Source organism: Humulus lupulus, unplaced genomic scaffold (genome assembly GCF_963169125.1).
Source record: "Humulus lupulus unplaced genomic scaffold, drHumLupu1.1 SCAFFOLD_27, whole genome shotgun sequence".
Classification (NCBI taxonomy): Eukaryota; Viridiplantae; Streptophyta; class Magnoliopsida; order Rosales; family Cannabaceae; genus Humulus; species Humulus lupulus.
Genome location: NW_026908703.1, coordinates 164423 through 183699, shown reverse-complemented (window position 1 = coordinate 183699; position 19277 = coordinate 164423). Strand labels below are relative to the sequence as shown.

The 19277-nt window shown below is 31.9% G+C and overlaps 1 protein-coding gene across 1 annotated transcript; it reads left to right on the top strand.

The window, feature by feature from the left end:
* Window positions 1-17317: 17317 nt before the first annotated feature.
* LOC133810886 (probable caffeine synthase MTL2) lies at window positions 17318-18981 on the top strand. Its single transcript, XM_062246089.1, has 4 exons — window positions 17318-17420; window positions 17525-17947; window positions 18063-18323; window positions 18418-18981. The coding sequence occupies exons 1-4, from the start codon at window positions 17346-17348 to the stop codon at window positions 18817-18819; spliced, it is 1161 nt and encodes a 386-aa protein (XP_062102073.1). The 5' UTR covers window positions 17318-17345; the 3' UTR covers window positions 18820-18981.
* Window positions 18982-19277: the final 296 nt, after the last annotated feature.

The window sequence follows — 19277 nt, the reverse complement described above, 5'->3', positions numbered from 1 at the left end:
CAAATTAGTAGTGAAACACCACCCTTGAAACATATGGAGTTATAAGGCTCCCATTTCGGTAGCCTTAACCCTTGCTTCTAGGAGACTAACAAAGCCCACATGATAATTAGAAATCATTTTCATAACTTCTCGTTGTTTATTGACTTTGTTAAGTCCCCTAACATTCCACCCCAACAACTTATCCATCTACTACTGGAGGAGCTCCCCCTCCACTAGTAGTGTCCCTTTCCTCCTGATCTTCACCATGTTCCTGCCCCTACCTATGAGCCTCATCTTTCAAAAGATTGAAAGAATTACCAACGATCACTGGTGGTATGCTACCAATCTGAACTCTTTTACCTTTGGCTTTCTCAAAACCCTCTGCATCAATCACTTTATCCGCCCCCCCCCCCCCCCCCCTTTGCGATCCTTCTTCCTTTGTAAACTGAACTGGCATTGTACTAGCATCTGGTATGACTTTTGGCTTCCAGACTTTATCAGGAACATTTTGTGTCTTCTTCTTACATACCTCTTGCTTATGCCCAAATCCTTTGCAGCTAGCACACCGGTCTGGCTTCCATTCAAAATAAAGGTCTACATACACTGCTTCTCCATTTTCATCTCTAAATTTAATCACATTCGGTAGCTCCTGAGAGATATTTACTTCAATCAACACCCTAGCATATTGTAATTTTTCTCTAGCCAAAGTTGCTCTATCTTGCCGAATATACTTACCCACAGAGTTCATAATTTTTGTCATAGCCTTCTCTCCCCAAAACTTTAAGTCCAAATTACATAATTGAACCCAAAGTGGCACATTCAGAACAACCTCTCTAGTAAATCTAGTATTCGGATCCCAGTTCTTCATTATAATTGGTTTTTTATCAAAAAAATGATAGCCTCCATTCATGATCTCATCTTTTTCCTCCAGAGTATTGAACCTCACCATGAACACACCTGGTGCTAATAAACCAACTTTTTCCACTCCTTTCCCCCTCCAAATTCTTCTAAAGAATCCCTCCATTACTGAAATAGGAGGATTAGAACCCAACACATAGCAAACTATTGTTGTACTCCAGTATAGGATCTCATCCTCTATGTCCTCTGGCTCAATTTGCACACAATCAACAACTTCCCCTGATTTTCCAATCTGATCCTCTGAATCAAGATTCAGAATCAGGATGAGCTTGGGTTTACCTGTATCATTAGATGGAACGGAAGCCCCTTTCAACACACTAACCCAATCTTTCAGCGTCGATCTCACCTCTAAATGCTGTTCCAGGATCTTCTCCGAGTCAGGCGTTTCGCTGCGGACTGGAGCTTCAGATGCGGCAATATCGGCAATCTCATCCTCTGCCTCCTCTGCCGATTCCAGGTTGAAATCTATGGCCTCCACTCCAAGAATTTCATTCATAGATTTCTGTTTCTTTACTGGATCTGAGGATGATGGACCTTTCTTCTTCTTCAGTGTGACTTTCTTCTTCGAAACCCTCGGTCTCCCCGCCATGGCGCCAGCACAAGCTGAGAGAAGAGCGAGAGAACTAAACTCTGTTTTTAATAGGATAACGATTTTTTTTTTCCTCTTCTTACTTTCTCACTCCTTATTTTTCATCATTTTTTCTTTCAAATTATTTTATCTCATTATTTATTACAAACTTTTAAAAGATTTTTCTCTTTGTAAATATATTTGTTAATTTTTTATTTAAGATTTAAAAAAAATAAAACTAAAAAATTATTTTTAGAAAACATTAACCAAATACTTCTTGTTTTTTGAAAACTACAAAAACTAATTTCTGTTCTAATTTCTGAGAACACAACTTTGAAAATAAAAAACAAAAAACAATGTCAAACATGCCCTAGTTTTTGCAAGTTTTGTATACGTACTAGCTGTCTTTGACAACCAATGCAAACTGTTAGAAGAGTGAATGGTGTGCATGGAGTTACTAGGAAAAAGCCTTCCATGGAAGCTCCCCGGCATAGCCATGACAAAGCATAAGGGTTTAAACTTGTCACCATTTTTATTCTTCAGCCTCTCATAAAATCTCGAAAGCAATTGAAAAGAGGGTATTGAAATCGTTTCCAGGAAGATCATTGAGAAACACTTGGAATGTCAACGACTTCTTTTTATTCATCTCATCATCCAAGAATTGGGATGATGACATTATTATTGCATCCAAAATGTAAGATGTAACAGTGAGGGCAGATGGCCAGGAAGAGCAATCCAAATCACCTATTCTCATACACTCTGGCAACATACTACTATAAACCCCTAAGAGCATCTCCATTGCAGGCTAAATATAATATTTTATTCAATTAATACAATATTAACTAAAAATAAGAAAGAAAAAACAAAACAGCGTTGCCAATGGGAAACGTTGCCAAAAAATAGAGTTGAATATTGTAATGACACAACTATTCTAGACTTTGGACCATTAATGACTACTATACTAATCTTAAGAAAACGTACATATGAAATAACCATAACTTTATTTAAAAACTGTAAAGTAAAGGTTAAATACATAAAAATTCATTTAGGATATGGGATCCCATTGTTTTGAAAACAAAACATAACTTAAATAAATTGGTTACAAAATTAAGTGCGGAAAAATAATACATTGAAATCATAACTAAAAGACTTAAAAACTTCATCCTCGAATCGAACGCGCAATCCACCAATTCCATTCTGCCTCAATACACATCCTCAAGTTGCCAAAAATCTTTCCGCCGCCATAACCATTTTCCTGCACATATAAACATAAAGAAATGAGCCTAATGCCCAACAAGGAAAAACTACTAACCACATAAAGATACACATAAAATCATATCATAACATATGCTAAAAACATGTCATAACATATACTATATAAGACTATACTAATAATGGCCATTATGACATGTGATAAACCATCTACTTCCCCTGTCTAATATTTGAGGTAGGTTAGATTACATGTAGTGTATAATAACCCATCTACGTCCTTCGTCTAATATTTGAGGTAGGGTAAATCATAACATAACATATAAAAAACATAAACTTATCATAACATAACATAAAAACATAACATATCATACAAACATACAAGATCTAGCCTATTTTCCTTACCAATATACCGGGATGATGAGAACAAAGTCGGGATTTTGGAACACTCCAAAAAACCATAATATAGAGGTGAGTATACTAAAGAAAAGAGATGGAAAGAATAAACTACACCATCGAAATGATACTTACCAATGAAAACCTTAAGTTCGAAAAACTTAGATGCCTAAGAATAGAAAAGACTGAGTTAGGATTTGAGTAGAGAAAAACTATAAGAAGCAATACAGAAAGGAACTAGAATTAGGAATACCTTGAATGCTTCTATGACCGAACTATACCTCGAAACCGAAATACACTATAACCTTACTTCCCAAGTGTTTATTAAGCTTATAACCCCAATCCAAGTGTTTATCACTCTATAGTCTCACTAGCACATGGAAGGCTCTAATCAATGCTTGAAGAATGAATGAAAAGGCTTGGTGCTAGGTCCTATTTATAGAGTTCTAGGAATAAAAATCTTCTTTTTGGCTTTGAATAAAAATAATAAATTTAATTGAAAATATTTGAATATCCTTCAGCCAAATGCTTAGGAATTGGTCAAATTTTTCAGAGAGATTTAAGGATTCAAAGCTTGATTTTTAAAATAATAAAAACAAATAGAATCTTAACTTCTAACTCCCTAAATTTCGTAACTCTAAACTCCCCTTCAGTAAAATCAACATATCTAGAGCTGTAGAACTCCGATTTAGACTCTCTTTATACCGTTAGAAATCTAATTAAATTATCTACAACTTTCTAGAAATACTATTTTTCGAAATTCATAACATAACTGGGTCAAAAATAGGTCGGAAGTTACAGTGCCCTAAAGTTACGAAAAATCTATTTAATTATCTAAATCACAAATAAATAAAATTGTGACAAATATCATGCTCCTATCAGATTTTAGTGAAGACTAAGTCTTATATTTCTCTTATTTTATCATTAAAATAATAATTCATTAATAATCATAACCTTAGGAATAACCATGCTCATGACAAGTGTCATATTCTTATTAGCTCTATCTAAACCTTAGGTTATAATAATTATCATATTAATAACCAACAATATTAACCAAACCTTATGTTATAATTAGTATTCTTAAACTATAGGTTAAACTTATAAAATCCATAACTATTGCTAGGAGTTTCCAACTAAGTCCCGGCTTGAACCAAAATCCATAGTCTATTACTACTACTACTACTATCTAACTAGCTAAGTAAATTCTGGGACTCTACAAATATATATGGTATTTGATTGATTTTGGGACTCACATGAATATAAGCAACGATGGTGACCATCGTTGCTGATGCTCTAAGGCACTCTCTTCCACTGTGCTTTTTACTTTCGAAATCACAACCTTCTGCAATATATAATAACATAAATTAACATATATTATAATTGTAAAATAATACACATGACAGTATTATATGTGTGTGTATCTGCGCATACTTGAAGTGAGGAGTTATTTGGTATTGTTTGGATACAAGTTAATTTTCTTTGTAATGGATCAGAACACGTAATTGAGACACGAGACATGAGAACTATTTATAATAAAGCATTTGGCTGAGAACTTGAGGCATGTCCACATAAGTAACTTTTTTCTTTTTTGTTTGTTTGTATTTTAATACTGTTATATGGAGCTAGCTGTTGATTACTTTAATTACAAATTATTTGAACCAAAATATTTTTTATTTATTCTATTTTAGATTTAAAAAAAAAAAAAGTTTCAACATTGTTAAGTTATTTGGAATTGACCCGTTAAACAATAATAAAATAAAAGTAAATAAAAGAAATATTCATTAAATATAAAAATATAATTTTTTAAAATATATATAAATTTTATATCTCTTCTATATAATAAGTGTATGGATAACGGAAATTTTTTGTTTTAACGATTTTTTATTTTTTTTAATGTTAACTTTAACAAAATATTCTTATATTTAACAGAATATTCTTATATTTAACTGTAGTTTGTAAATACTTAAACTTAAATAAAATAAAATAATTAATAAAATTAAAATATTATATTTTTGAGATATTTTTCAATGATAATTATTAAAGAATAATAAATAATTATACAAATTAAAATATGATATTTTTCAGGTATTTTAGAATGATAATTATTTTAAAATAATAAATAATTAAAAAAAATTAAAATATGATATTTTGAGATATTTTACAATGATAATTATTTAAAAATAATAAAATCATAAGTTTTATAACTTAAATAAAATTTAATTAAACTTAAACTCACTTATTAGAATAATATCATATTAAACACGTAATATAATTTACTGTAAATTAGCAACAAACTATTTTTTTTTTTAAATAACTAGCAAGAAACTTAAATTTAAAATCCACGTATAATATTTAATATTACATTAAATATATAATATATAATCTCTTGTTGTCACTCCCAAATTCAAAAAGTAGAACAAACATAAACTTAAACAAAAATAAATAAATTATTTAATTAAAATAGGGTATTTATTTCAAAATTTATATGACATTAATATAAATTTAATAAAAATAATTAATAAATTCTATAAATAAAACTAAGCAAACATGCATATTGCACATTGTTTGTATCTAGTAATAATCTTGTGGATGTGGTTGTGTCGTGATGGTGTTATACCTTGTTTCCGATAACAAGGGAATTTCGCTCGGATAATAAGCTTGGAGACATCTCAATAAGCTCAAATTTAAATATTATTGTTATACCCAAAAATTGGAGATCAATAACGTGGCAATAAAGGTGACAAATGGCAGTACATGGTCCGTAAAAGACACATTAAATAGTCAATAAATACATTGACTCCTCAGAGTTGTGATAAAGTGACCCGGTAGACTGACGAAGAATTTGGACTGCCTGAAAGATGTTATAACCAAGCCAAGTGCACCTTGGTTCGAGGAAAGCTAAGGAAAGTGCATCCTAGGAGGCTAAGGAGAGTGCATCCTATGAGAGATAAGGGGAGTGCATCCTAGGAGAGCTAAGGAGGGTGCATCGAGGAGAACTCAAGAAAGTGGTCCTAGGAGACCCCAAAGAGGATGTGGTCCTAGGAGACCCCAAGAGGGTGATCCTAGGAGACCCCAAGGATGAGATGCCAAGGAGGTTGCCTCAGACCTATCCGAGGTGAGAAGCTTCAAGGAGGTTTCCTCGGACCTATCTGAGGTGAGAAGCTTCAAGGAGGTTGCCTCGGACCTATCCGAGGTGAGAAGCTTCAAGGAGCTTGCCTCGGACCTATCCGAGGTGAGAGGCCAAGGAGATTGGTTCAAGGAGAAACATGGCATGCTAGAGGAGAGTGCCATGTTAGAGGAGAGAAGTGCATGTCCTACCACCATGCACGTTCGACCCACAAAAACATGTCCTACCACCATGCACGTCCGACCAACACTTACATGAGTGGTCAGTAGGAGGTGGATCAACTAGCTAGAGGAGACTAAGTCAAGATTCCCAGAAACAACTTCAACAAGATATGCGGGAATCTCCCATTCTTCCCACAAATGGAGGGTTTGTTACATTTTGAATTTTGAATGTTTCTTTGTAATTTAAATGTAATAAATATAATAAAATATCACAGTTCTAAGGGATACCGTATGTATGACCCTAAGCCTATAAATAGAGAGCTTATGAGATTAGAGAGGGGCTTCTTCTGCTTCATCTTTCCAGAGAGAGAAAATTTGGGTCTGAGTATTCTAGAGAGAAAGTGCTGAAATAAGAGAGAATTCTTGTATTTTTGTAATCTGTACTGAAGAAAATCAGTTGGCTCAGTCCATCTGATCTTGAGTACGGATCTATAAATCACAACTCTAAGTGGATTAGGCTATTACCGACAATGGGGGCTGAACCACTATAAAAATCTTGTGTGTTATTTACTTTTCTTGTTTAAACTGTCTGTTGTCGTTTACATTCTCTTGAAGGCTTGTCGTTATTGAAGTTCTCACGTCATTGGCTAAAAACGCAGTCAACAATTATTATTAATAATAATGTAACTGTAATTACGAAGTATCATACCATTTTAGCTAGCTCGAAGTAAGAGAATCGGCTAGGAGATCTAAATGACATTCCAGTTTGAAGAGTATTACGATTAGCTTGAAAGTGTGTTTAAGAAGCGTCAAAAAGAAATATTCAAGTAAATCATTCCTATATTCAAGGGATTAGTTTGGATATTATGTTGTTGATTGATTTGTTTGTAATTCAAATTCAAATAAATATATTTGTATAACTTCTTCCTTGGATCGTGGGGAGGAGTATATGTAATCAGGTCAATAAATACTTGCACCATAGTGATTAGCTTAATTTAACGTAGATCAATCAATAAAAGTGATTCTTGGACAAGATAGATTTAACTACTGAACCACATAAAATCCATTGTGTTCATTTTTATTCTTTAAGAACAATTTATCAGTTTAATTGCTCTTCTTATTTTAGTTGACGAAAAATTACGTCAACGGTTTGGTTCTTTCATTTAGTGCATTAAACAATTTGCTTTTTCCTAACTTGATCTATAAATGTTGTCTTCACAGAAGAAGCTGATCTAGACACTAAATCTGAAGAGCCTCCTATGTCTGAGATGACTTTCAAACCCTCTGAGAAGTTTGATCCTTCTAAGCAACCTAAAGGAATATATTTTCCACCTGTGCGTGCTGCTTCTCCTGTAGATTCAGGATCACCTTTTGTCGCTCCATCCATTTAATCTGTTCAGACAGAAATTGCCAAATTTACCACTCGGTTTGGTAAATTGGAGGAGGGCCAAGCTTCTACCCTTCAACATCTCAGTTATATTAAGAAGTTTCTTGCTGCATGAGTAGTATTTATGTCAAGTTGAACCTTGTGTTTGGTTGTTTCTTTTGGTTTTCTCTTTGGTTTTTTTTTCTTTGGCCCTACTGATAGACAAAAAGGGGGAGTAGTGTGTTTATTTTTTGTTGTTGGTTACAACTCTGGACCCTATTTTTAGGTGAGTTGTTGTGTTAAACTTTTTCTTTAAAAGTTAACATGTTTGTTTATTTTATGTGTTAGTAACTCTTATGTGCAGGGGATATTGTATATTCTCATTGTTTCTAACATTTCTTCTTGGGTATTTACATCCAAAATATTTTGTCAATCAAAGTGTCAAAGGGGGAGATTGTAAATTCTATTTTTGGCAAATTATATTTGACAAGATAATTTTTTATTTATTTCTTATAATCTCGGCATTCAATTAAAGGTTATTTCATTTTTATTCTGTTCACATTTATGTTCTGATTATATAAAAAGTTGATTATATCAATATATTCTATTTATAGAAAGTTTAACAATATACTTAGCTTTTAACATATGAATCAAATAATAAATGTTGATTTATTTTATATTTGGATGATTTTTTTTGACAACCTCATTCTTTTGACCAGATTTCAACAGATAGGATCGGATTGATCCTTATTAAAACCGAAGATAGGGTCTTGCAATGACAGCTCAAATAGAGACTATTCTACAGCTACAGACAGTCTGTCTGTTTCCTTAGATCACGGATGATTCAATGTAATAAAGACTGTCTTATGTGAGTATGTTGTGTATAAATACTTACCATAGCAGCCTTGTCTAGGTTAACTCTTTTGTCTATTCTTAAACTTATTTTACATCTTTACAAAAAGAGTGTTTCTTGTGTACAGGTTAGTGGTTGGGCTATACCTCTGTTATTTTGTGTCTTTGTATGTGTTTTGTGTATTGAAATAATTCAACAAAGAGAAGAGCAAAGAGCACACGTTTGGGAGAAGGTTCATCCTAGTCTTGCCTCTGGAGGAAGCAAGCACTCTTCAAGCAAATCGAAGGGAGTTCGAGCTCTTGAAGTTTCAATAAGGTTCATTCATCAAGTGGAAAATACATCAAGCTTGTGACATTAAATCAGAGGGAGTCTAATCTTTGCTTAAGTCAAATATACTTTGTATTTTTGAGAAACTTTATTAATGAATCTTATCTCTAGGCGTGGTCCCGTTGACTAATATCTGAAAGAATATTGACACCAAGTCAAAAAACTCAATATGTTTTTAATTTTCTGTTTTATCATTTTGTTGTGTATTTCTGTAGTTACAGAATCTCTGTTTGTAGCTACGAAATATTTGTTCCAGTACCAACATTTTATTCCGCATTTAATTAAATATAAAGTTGGTAATCATAAAATAAAGAATTTCAAATATGTTGTTATAAAAGTTAACTATAAGACAACTCAAAATAAAATAAAAATATCTCACCTAATTGTGTTGTATCTTCTTATTTATTGCTTCTTTTTTTAATAATTATAGCAGTAAAAAAGTAGCACACAAATGGTACACCAATAATCTTTTTTAAGGAGGAATTTCTCAATATTTTTTATAGCAGTAAAAAAGTTATTAGCCACCATTGTACTTTGCTTCTGGCTCTGCCACCGTCACGTACTAGTAATGTGCACAAAGATGAGCAATTTTTGCTCACCTTAATTTTCGTCTTCTTTTATAAATGCATATAGTTAATTTATAGAACAATAATAGAAGAGTTATATATATCATAATAAATCCACTCAACCAAATTCTTCTTTAAAAAAAATTCAATTAATAAATGATCAAATGAAAAAAGAAAAAACTCATTTGATGAAAAGTGATGTATTTGACAAATGAAATAGTAATGACACAATTCATTTCACTTCACTTCATAAGAAACTATATATATATATATCGACTTTGTAATTGTCCTAATAATAGTATAAACATGGTCGATTTGTATTTATTTGACGATCATTTTCTTTTCTTTTTTTGGAATAGTTTTCTTTCTTTCTTTCTTTTTCATTTTGTTTGGTTGTAAAAGACAGCAATTTTTCTTGCCTTTCTTTTCGTTTGGGTTATAGGTACCGCTTGTACAAAAAAGGGAACTATGCTAGGAAGGATAGAGATTTTAGAAATGATAGAAAATATGATAGAAGGAGAAGATAGTAATTTTCTTCTATATTGTTCCGTATAAGTTAGAATAATAGAAAGGAAACTAAGTGTTAAAATTACTATATTATTCTTTTTAATATAAATATTATCCCCTCCAATCACATCAATTGAATTTTATGAAACATAATCTCTCACAAAATTGTTGTAATTATATATATAGTATATATAAACTTGTTTAAATTAAATTAAATTAAATTTGGAGAAATGGATTTTTGTTAATTGGCTAATGTTTATATCATTAATCACCAAGTATATAATGTTAACAATTATGTTAAAATTAATGATCATTTGTAGTATAGAATAATAGTTAGAAAATTAATATCAAATTTAATCACATGATTATCTTATCAATTATAATTTGCAAAATTAAGTGAAATTTGTACTTCATTGAAAATGAACACACGCATAATGTCACATGAATATATGTGACTATATTACGTACTTGGTGAAAATGGTCAAAATTAGAAGACTAATTACATGCACTTAATTAGCGTACTCTATACAAAATCTTAGTAAATTAGACTAATTATTAGTGAGACTGAAAATTTGATAGCACTATATATGATATAACAAATTTAAAAAATCACTCTTCAGTAACAATAATGTATAGTTTTCACATATATAATCTGTACTGTTGTATCACTACATTCTCATTATAAATAGTTATCAATCGCATCATAAATTTGAATTTGAAACCATAAAATTGAACACAGTTTAGTTATATTGATTAATAATTTGAGTTTATGGTACTAAATATGTATGATTTCAAATTACATGTATCAAATTAGCATTATTAAAAATATAACGTACAAAGTGTATATTTTAATAAAACACAGAATGCCTCCTTGGTCTAGTTTGGTTATGTATTTCCAAAAAGTATGATGACTGGAAATTTGATAACAATAATATTTATGATACAACAAAGTTAACCTCAAACGACTATTTTGCATAATAAAATGAGGGTTGGTACAAAATGACTTTTAATGGTGTGGGAAAGTAAGTTCACATATTTATATTTTTAATTTTGTAGTAAAATAGCATAAATGTATTTTTAATATTACATATTACCAAATATGTTAATTAGCAAATTACTATTTTATTCTAAATATTTTAATATTATGGTGTATGTATATTATATATTATTTTTTTGTTAATTAGTTTTTATTTTAAATTATTATTATTTTTCGTTTTTTATGAGTTGTTGAATGATATACCATACCACTATATACATATATTGAGTTCAAAAATAATATACCAACAAAATTTACAAAATTATTACTAAAAAATGTATATACACTATGCTAACAAAATTATATACTACCATTAAAATGTATATACCACGATATAAAATCATATATTACAATTATGTATAAAAAGATAGAAACTAAATATCATAAATATATCTATTATATATAATAAGTGTGTAGATAACGGAAATTCTTGATTTTAACGGCTTTTTATTTTTTTTAATGTTACCTTTAACAGGATATTTTTATATTTAACAAAATATTCTTATATTTAATGGTAGTTCGTAAACCCTTAAAATTAAACTTAAATAAAATAAAATAAATAATTAAAAAAATTAAATTAGGATATTTTTTTAGATATTTTACAATGATAATTAAAGTGTTTTTCTCTCAGCAGACGCTGGAGCTATGGCGAAGAGAAAGATGAAGCAAAAAATGGGTAAAACGCCGGTGACAAAAGGACCTAGGAAGAGAGGATCGTCTTCTTCGGATCCGGTGGTCAAGACTAAAGCAATGGAGGAGATCTTAGGAGTGGAGGCGATTGAGTTCTCGGAAGATGAAGGTGATGTGAAGGATGGATCAATCGAAGATGAAATCGATCGAAGCAAGGAACGGACTCAACAACAACAGGCTCTCCAAATGGACTGTAATCGATATATGGAAAATATGCAGAGGTGTGCTACGCAAATAAGGTCAAGTAAATCTGTTCTGGCTCCGATTCTTCGATCAAGGCAAGAGATGCAAAATTTAAACACTAAATTTGATGATTCCTTAGATGGGGAAACGATAGCATCTGAAGGGGTCAAAATCGATATGGAGGATATAGAGGATGAAATAGCATACTGGAATTCAGCAATGGTCTGTTATGTAATAGGGGCCAATCCACCATTAAGTGTGTTTGAGGGGTATGCTCGAAGAATTTGGAAAGATAAAGGAATAGACAAAATAGGAGCTATAGCACATGGAGTATATATCATTCGATTTGAGGATCCGAATATCAAGGACAATATATTGAACGGAGGATACATGTTCTTTGATAATAAGCCTGTAGTGATGAAGCCTTGGGATGCTCATACAGATTTCAAGAAAAAAGATGTTACTTCAGCCCCAATGTGGATTCATATTTATGGGTTAGATATCAAATACTGGGGGGAACGTGCCCTGTTTAAAATAATGAAACATATTGGGGATCCACTGATGATAGACTCTTTCACCAGGAATAAAGAAAGATTGCTATATCCTAGGGTGCTGGTTGAAGTGAAGATAAAGCAAGATTTTCCTGAAATAATTTCATTTACTAATGAGTTGCATAAGGACATTCATTTCACAGTGAAATATGAATGGCTCCTGATTACATGTGGGAAATATCATGGATTAGGACATAGGTCTGAGTTATGCAAGAAGGAAGGAGAGGTGAGACAGAAATGGGTGGTTAAAAAGAAAGAAGAAGGAGATGGACAGGTGGAGAAGCCTCCAGGGGCGGATCAGGAAGGATTTATTCCAGTTAGGAATGGCAAGAAAGTGCTATCAGAAGGAACTAGTGTGACTACTGTCTCTAATAATTTCCAGATTTTAAGGGATACAGGCAAGGAATTGGAAGGATAGTTTAATGACAATCAGAAGGGAGGGGGAGAGCCTCCCCAAGGAAATGGATAGAATATTAAGTTGGAATGTCAGGGGATCAACAATCGCCACAAACAGGAAGAGGTAAAGAAATTGATCAACTCAATGAATGTGGGATTGGTTGGTCTCTCTTGAGAATAAAATACAAACTCATAAATTGGGGTTTGTATACACTAGTATGTTTGTAGGGTGGTGTTTCTCTTCAAACAATGCATGGAATAAAGGAGGTCGAATAATAGTAAGCTGGAATCCGAAGATGTTCTCAGTCAACATTTTGAAATGTACAAGCCAACTAATGCATTTAGAAGTATTTTCAAGGGCAGGGAAGGAAAAGTTTTTGGTTTCATATGTATATGCTCTGAATGATGAGAAAGGTAGGGTACCACTATGGAATGACTTAAAAGAAATTGCAGCTATGAGTAGAGGTCCTTGGCTTATTCTAGGGGATTTCAATGATATATTAAGTGCTGAGGAAAGAATTGGTGGAAAATATAAACACGTAATATCAGGTGCTTTCAAGGAGTGTGTGGAGAGTTGTGGGGTGGAAGATATAAAATATACAGGGTCATTTTATACCTGGAACAACAAACAAGATCAGCATGCATGGATTTACTCCAAGATCAATAGGGTAATGGCAAACCAAGATTGGATAGAAAAGTTTCCCACAGCTAAAGTAGTTTTTTTACCAGAGGGTAATTTTGATCATTGCCCAGCGGGGTTATCTGTGTATCCCGATGGCAGAAGGTAAAAAAACCTTTTAGATACTTCAGAATGTGGCAAAATTATCCAACATTTCAGGAGGGTTTGAAAGCAATATGGCAGGAATAAGATACAAGCACTCCAATGTTTCAGCTGGTGAAGAAATTAAAGAGAGTCAAACAGCTATTAAGGGAAATGAACAAATCTGAGATAGGAGATATTCAAGCTACAAATACTCAGTGTTATCAAGCAATGATTGATAGTCAAATTGCATTACAACAGAAGCCCTATGATAAGGAGCTGATTACACATGAAAAAGAAGATAGAGCAAGATATAATGCAATAAATAAAAGGTATCTGTCATTTCTTTATCAGAAGGCGAAAGTACAATGGCTGAAAGAGGGGGATGACAACACCAATTTTTTTTCCATAAGAGCATCAAGATGAGAAGGGCAGAGAATAGGATCTATGCAATCCAAGACATGGAGGGGAGATGGGTGGATAATCCACTGGCAGTAGTCACAGCCTTTATGCAATTTTACCAAAGGCTACTCAGAAGTAAAATGGAGGACAATAAGCCAGTACAGACAAACATAGTTAACAGAGGTCCAAGGGTAACAGATGCTCACTGCAAAATTTTACTCTCAGAGTATGATAACGAAGAAGTAAAGGAAACAATGTTTGAGATTCCTGGATCTAAGGCCCCAGGCCCTGATGGATTTAGTAGTTTCTTTTTCCAGGATAATTGGAAGGTGGTTGGAAATGAGGTTTGTGAGGCAGTGAGATCATTTCTACACTCAGGGAAGCTGTTGAAAGAAATTAATTCAACAACTTTAACTCTGATTCCTAAAGGCAAATGCCCAGAATCTGTGAAAGATTACCGCCTCATAGCCTGCTGTAATGTGATATACAAAGTGGCAACCAAGATGATATGCAAGAGACTTCGGCAAGTGCTACCAGATATTATTGCTCCGAACCAAAGTGGCTTTGTCCAAGGGAGGTCCATCACTCATAACATAATGATTTTCCAGGACTTGATTAGGCATTTTGGTTGGAAAAACTCAAAACCAAAATGCATGATAAAATTGGATTTGAGGAAAGCCTATGACACGATTGAATGGGAATTTTTGGAAGAAATGTTATCTACTTTTAACTTCCCTGATAGCTTTATTTGTCTTATTATGAACTGTGTTAGGACTCCAAGATATAGTCTAATGTTTAATGGAGTTTTACATGGATTTTTTTAAGCAAAAAGAGGGCTTAGGCAGGGGGACCCTTTATCTCCTCTACTGTTTGTATTGGTGATGGAATACTTATCTAGAATCATGCTGAAAGTTGGCAAGAAAGAGGGATTCAAATTTTATGACAGATGTGATTTACTTAAGCTTAATCATCTCTGTTTTGCAGATGATGTATTGATTTTCTGTCATGGCGATTATAAGTCAATATATATCTTGCTTCAGGGACTTAAACTCTTTTCCCTTACTTCTGGATTGCAATCTGAATGAAACCAAAACAGGGATATATTGCAGCAATATGGCAGAGGCAGAGGTTAAAAGGGTCACAGCAGCTTCAAGCTTTACTAGTAGCAAAGTTCCATTTTGCTATCTAGGGATTCCTATATGCCCAACAAGAATCTCAGCAGCTGAGTGTGATATTCTAGTGGAGAAAATGGTTCAAAGGATCAAAATATGGAGTACCAAGAATCTATCATATGCAGGCAGAGCTACATTGGTGAATTCAGTCCTTCTTACCATCCATTCATATTGGGCACAGGTACTAATTTTACCTCAAAAAGTCTTACAAAAAATTGCATCAATATGTAGGAATTTTTTTATGGAAAGGAGGGGTTGAGTTTAGAAGTTCGGGACTAGTATCATGCGAAGACATGTGTACAACTAAGAAAGAAGAAGGATTAGGGTTTAGGAAGATAAAGGAATGGAACATAGCAGCAATGGGGAAATATGTGTGGGCAGTGGAAATAAAGAAAGATTCCTTATGGGTAAAATGGATTAATGCAGTATATATCAAGGATACCAACTAGTGGACTTATAAAGCACCAAGCATGAGCAGCTGGTATTGGAAGCAACTAGTTAAAGTCAAGGAGAAATTAAAGGACCTACAGATGTTGAAGCTTTTCTCAAGAGGAGAGTATACGATGAATGAAGGGTACCAAGCTTTGGTTACTGCTAAGCAGCCGGTGAAGTGGTACAAGGAAGTCTGGAATAGGATTACAACACAGATTTATATTATGGCTTGCTGTATTAGATAGGCTGCAACTGAAAGAGAGGCTATTCAGATTTCATGTAGCTCCAGATGAATATTGTCTGTTCTGTGGAACAAAAAAGGAAAATAGAGAACATTTATTTTTTGAATGCCATCTGTGTTTTCAAGCTCTGAAACAAATCAAAGAATGGTTGGATTGGCGTACAGCAGCAAGTACAATACAGAAATTACTGAGATGGGTAGCTAAGGCAAGGATGACAAGATTCAGAAAACAAGTGTATTCAACTACTGTTGCAGCTCTGGTTTATCATCTATGGTGGTGTAGAAATGAGGCATTGTGGAATCACAAAGTATATAGAGTGAGCATATATAGTTGTCAGCAGAATTCAAAGTAATGTAAAAAGTAGAGTTAGGAATTATATGCCGAACAAAATACAACATATAGATCAAGATTGGTTTAACCAGTTGTAATAGAGAAATGACAGGCCAAATATGGTGCTGAGATAGTCGTAAAGTGTTTGTTTTTTAGCAATATACAGATCTGAATTACCAAAAAAATAATAATTAAACAAATAAAATAGGATATTTTGAGATATTTTACAATGATAATTATTTAAAAATAATAAATAATTAAAAAAATTAAAATATGATATTTTTTTAGATATTTTACAATAATAATTATTTAAAAATAATAAAATCATATGTTTTATAACTTAGATAAAATATAATTACACTGAAACTCACTTATTAGAATAATATCATATTAAATATATAATATAATCTATTGTCAATTATTAATAAATTCCTTTTAAAAAAAAATAGCAAGAAACTTAAATTAAAAATTCACGTATAATATTTAATACTACATTAAACATATAATATATATTCTCTTGTTGTCTTTCTCAAATTAAAAAATTAGAAGAAACATAAACTTAAACAAAAATAAATAAATTATTTAACTAAAATAAGATATTTATTTGAAATTTATATGACATTATTATAAATTTAATAAAAATAATTAATATATTTTATAAATAAAACTAAACATACGTGAACATGTCGCTTGTATCTAGTATATAAATATATATATTTATATAGCATATAAATATATATATTTATATAGCATATAAATATATATATTTATATAGCATGCATACAACAAATTACATATACATTAGTTATTAGTTAGAAAATAATATACTAATTAACGACCCATAAAAAACTTAAAAAGTGAATATATTTTTAAAATAAAAACTAATTGAACAAAAATAATATATTAAAGTTATATACTCTTAAATAAATAAATAAATAAAATGATAATGGTTCATTTACTATAATTTCTTAAATAATATTGTATACATTCACATATGCTTAATCTATGCCGTCGGATTTATTTTTAATTAATCCAACGAACTACAACAACTTTGAAATTTGTGAAGTGGTATCGACAACACATTGTCATTATAAATAGTCCTCATATCCCATCACTTTTCTTAATATTTCATCTCAGCATCTCTCATCCACACAATCATACGAAGAAAAAAAATATGGAAGAGAAGCAAGTTCTCCACATGAAAGGTGGTGTCGGCAAGGAAAGCTACGCAGAAAACTCCTCACTTCAAGTATGAACAGTATACATAAATATATGTATGTGTATATATATATATATATTTCATATATCATCTGACTGTTAATATATATGTGTGGTGATTATATAATATTGCAGAAGATGGTTATTTCAAAAGTGAAAGCCACGGTGGAAGAGAGTGCTTTGGAAGCTTACTGTAATATATTCCCAGATTGTATGAGAATAGCTGACTTGGGTTGCTCTTCCGGGCCAAACTCTTTGGCTGTTACATCTTATATTTTAGATGAAATAATAAACCAAATGACTATGAAGAAGAAGAAGCCATTGACATTCCAAGTGTTCCTCAATGATCTTCCTGGAAACGATTTCAACACTGTCTTTCAATCACTTTCGAGCTTCTATGAGAGGCTGAAGAAGAAGAAGAAGAATGAGACGGGAGGAAAGTTTGATCGTCCCTTATGCTTTGTCATGGCCATGCCAGGGAGCTTCTACGAAAGGCTTTTCCCTAATAACTTCATACACTTCTTTCATTCTTCTTACAGTTTACATTGGTTGTCCAAGGTATATATATAAAATATCATGATTTACTATTATTAAATATTGTTTAGACGACACTTATTTGAAATTATTGTTTTATTCGACCAAAGATACTAAATTTATATTAATATGTTTCAAGACTCCCAAAGGGTTGGTTAGCGAGACCGGAGAAGCACATAACAAAGGGAATATTTATATTACGAAAGCAAGTCCTGATGTGGTTGGGAAAGCATACTTGAGTCAGTTTCAAGAGAATTTCACAACCTTTTTAAGGTATCGTTCAGAGGAAATTGTCACTGGTGGATGTATGGTACTAACAATGATGGGCAGTGCTACAAGTAATGACCCTAAACATAAGATGGAGATAATGGGGAGGGCGTTGAATGACATGGTCTCCCAGGTACCATTTTGTGTAATATAATATATATAAACTTTATTTAATGTACATGCAAATATTATATATATATAATAATAATAATAATCTATTATTTTAGGGTATAGTTGAAGAGAAAAGTTTGGACAATTTTAACATGCCAGTGTATTGTCCCACTGCGAAAGAAGTGAGAATGGTGATTGAAGACGAAGGATCTTTTGAGTTACAGAAGCTTGAAGTTTTCGAAATTGCTTGGGATGCTGGGTTCAACGAAGAAAAAGGAAAAATCAATAATAGTACTAATGTTGATGAAGATAATATAGATAAATACAATAGAGGGAAGTATGTTTCAGATTATATGAGAGCAGTTTTGGAACCTATTCTGATGAAACAATTTGGAGAATGTATCATGGATGATTTATTTGAGAGGTTCACTCACAAAATCATCGAATCAATGGCCAATGAAAATTGGCACTACATAAACTTGGCTATTTCTTTGACAAAGAAACAAGGTTACATTTGAAGTAAATGGGAGGGAAAGTATGTATCTTATTTTGTTTTATTTTATAATCTATAAATATGGCACTATGTAATGCTAGTTTACTAATTTCTTGTGTGAGAAATAACTATATTTCAATCAATTATTGGTAAAAATAACACAAATGTTTGAGCGTTTGTTTATGACAGAATTATTAATTGAATGCATGTCCGTATTTTTTTAAAGATAAATTTTAAAAGAAATTATCCTATGCTTAATTTGTTTTTTATTGTTTAATTATTAGAATACTTATTAAAAAAATAATAAAAAATGTTACAACTAAAAATTGTTATGTTACAACAAGGTTATAAACACCAACTAATAGCATTGTAAAACCCGACCAATCTATATGCACTTTAGAACACTTTACATATATATATGAGGTTTATTGATAAAAAGTCCATAGAGAATATATATATATACACTTGTAAAATGGGTTAAAT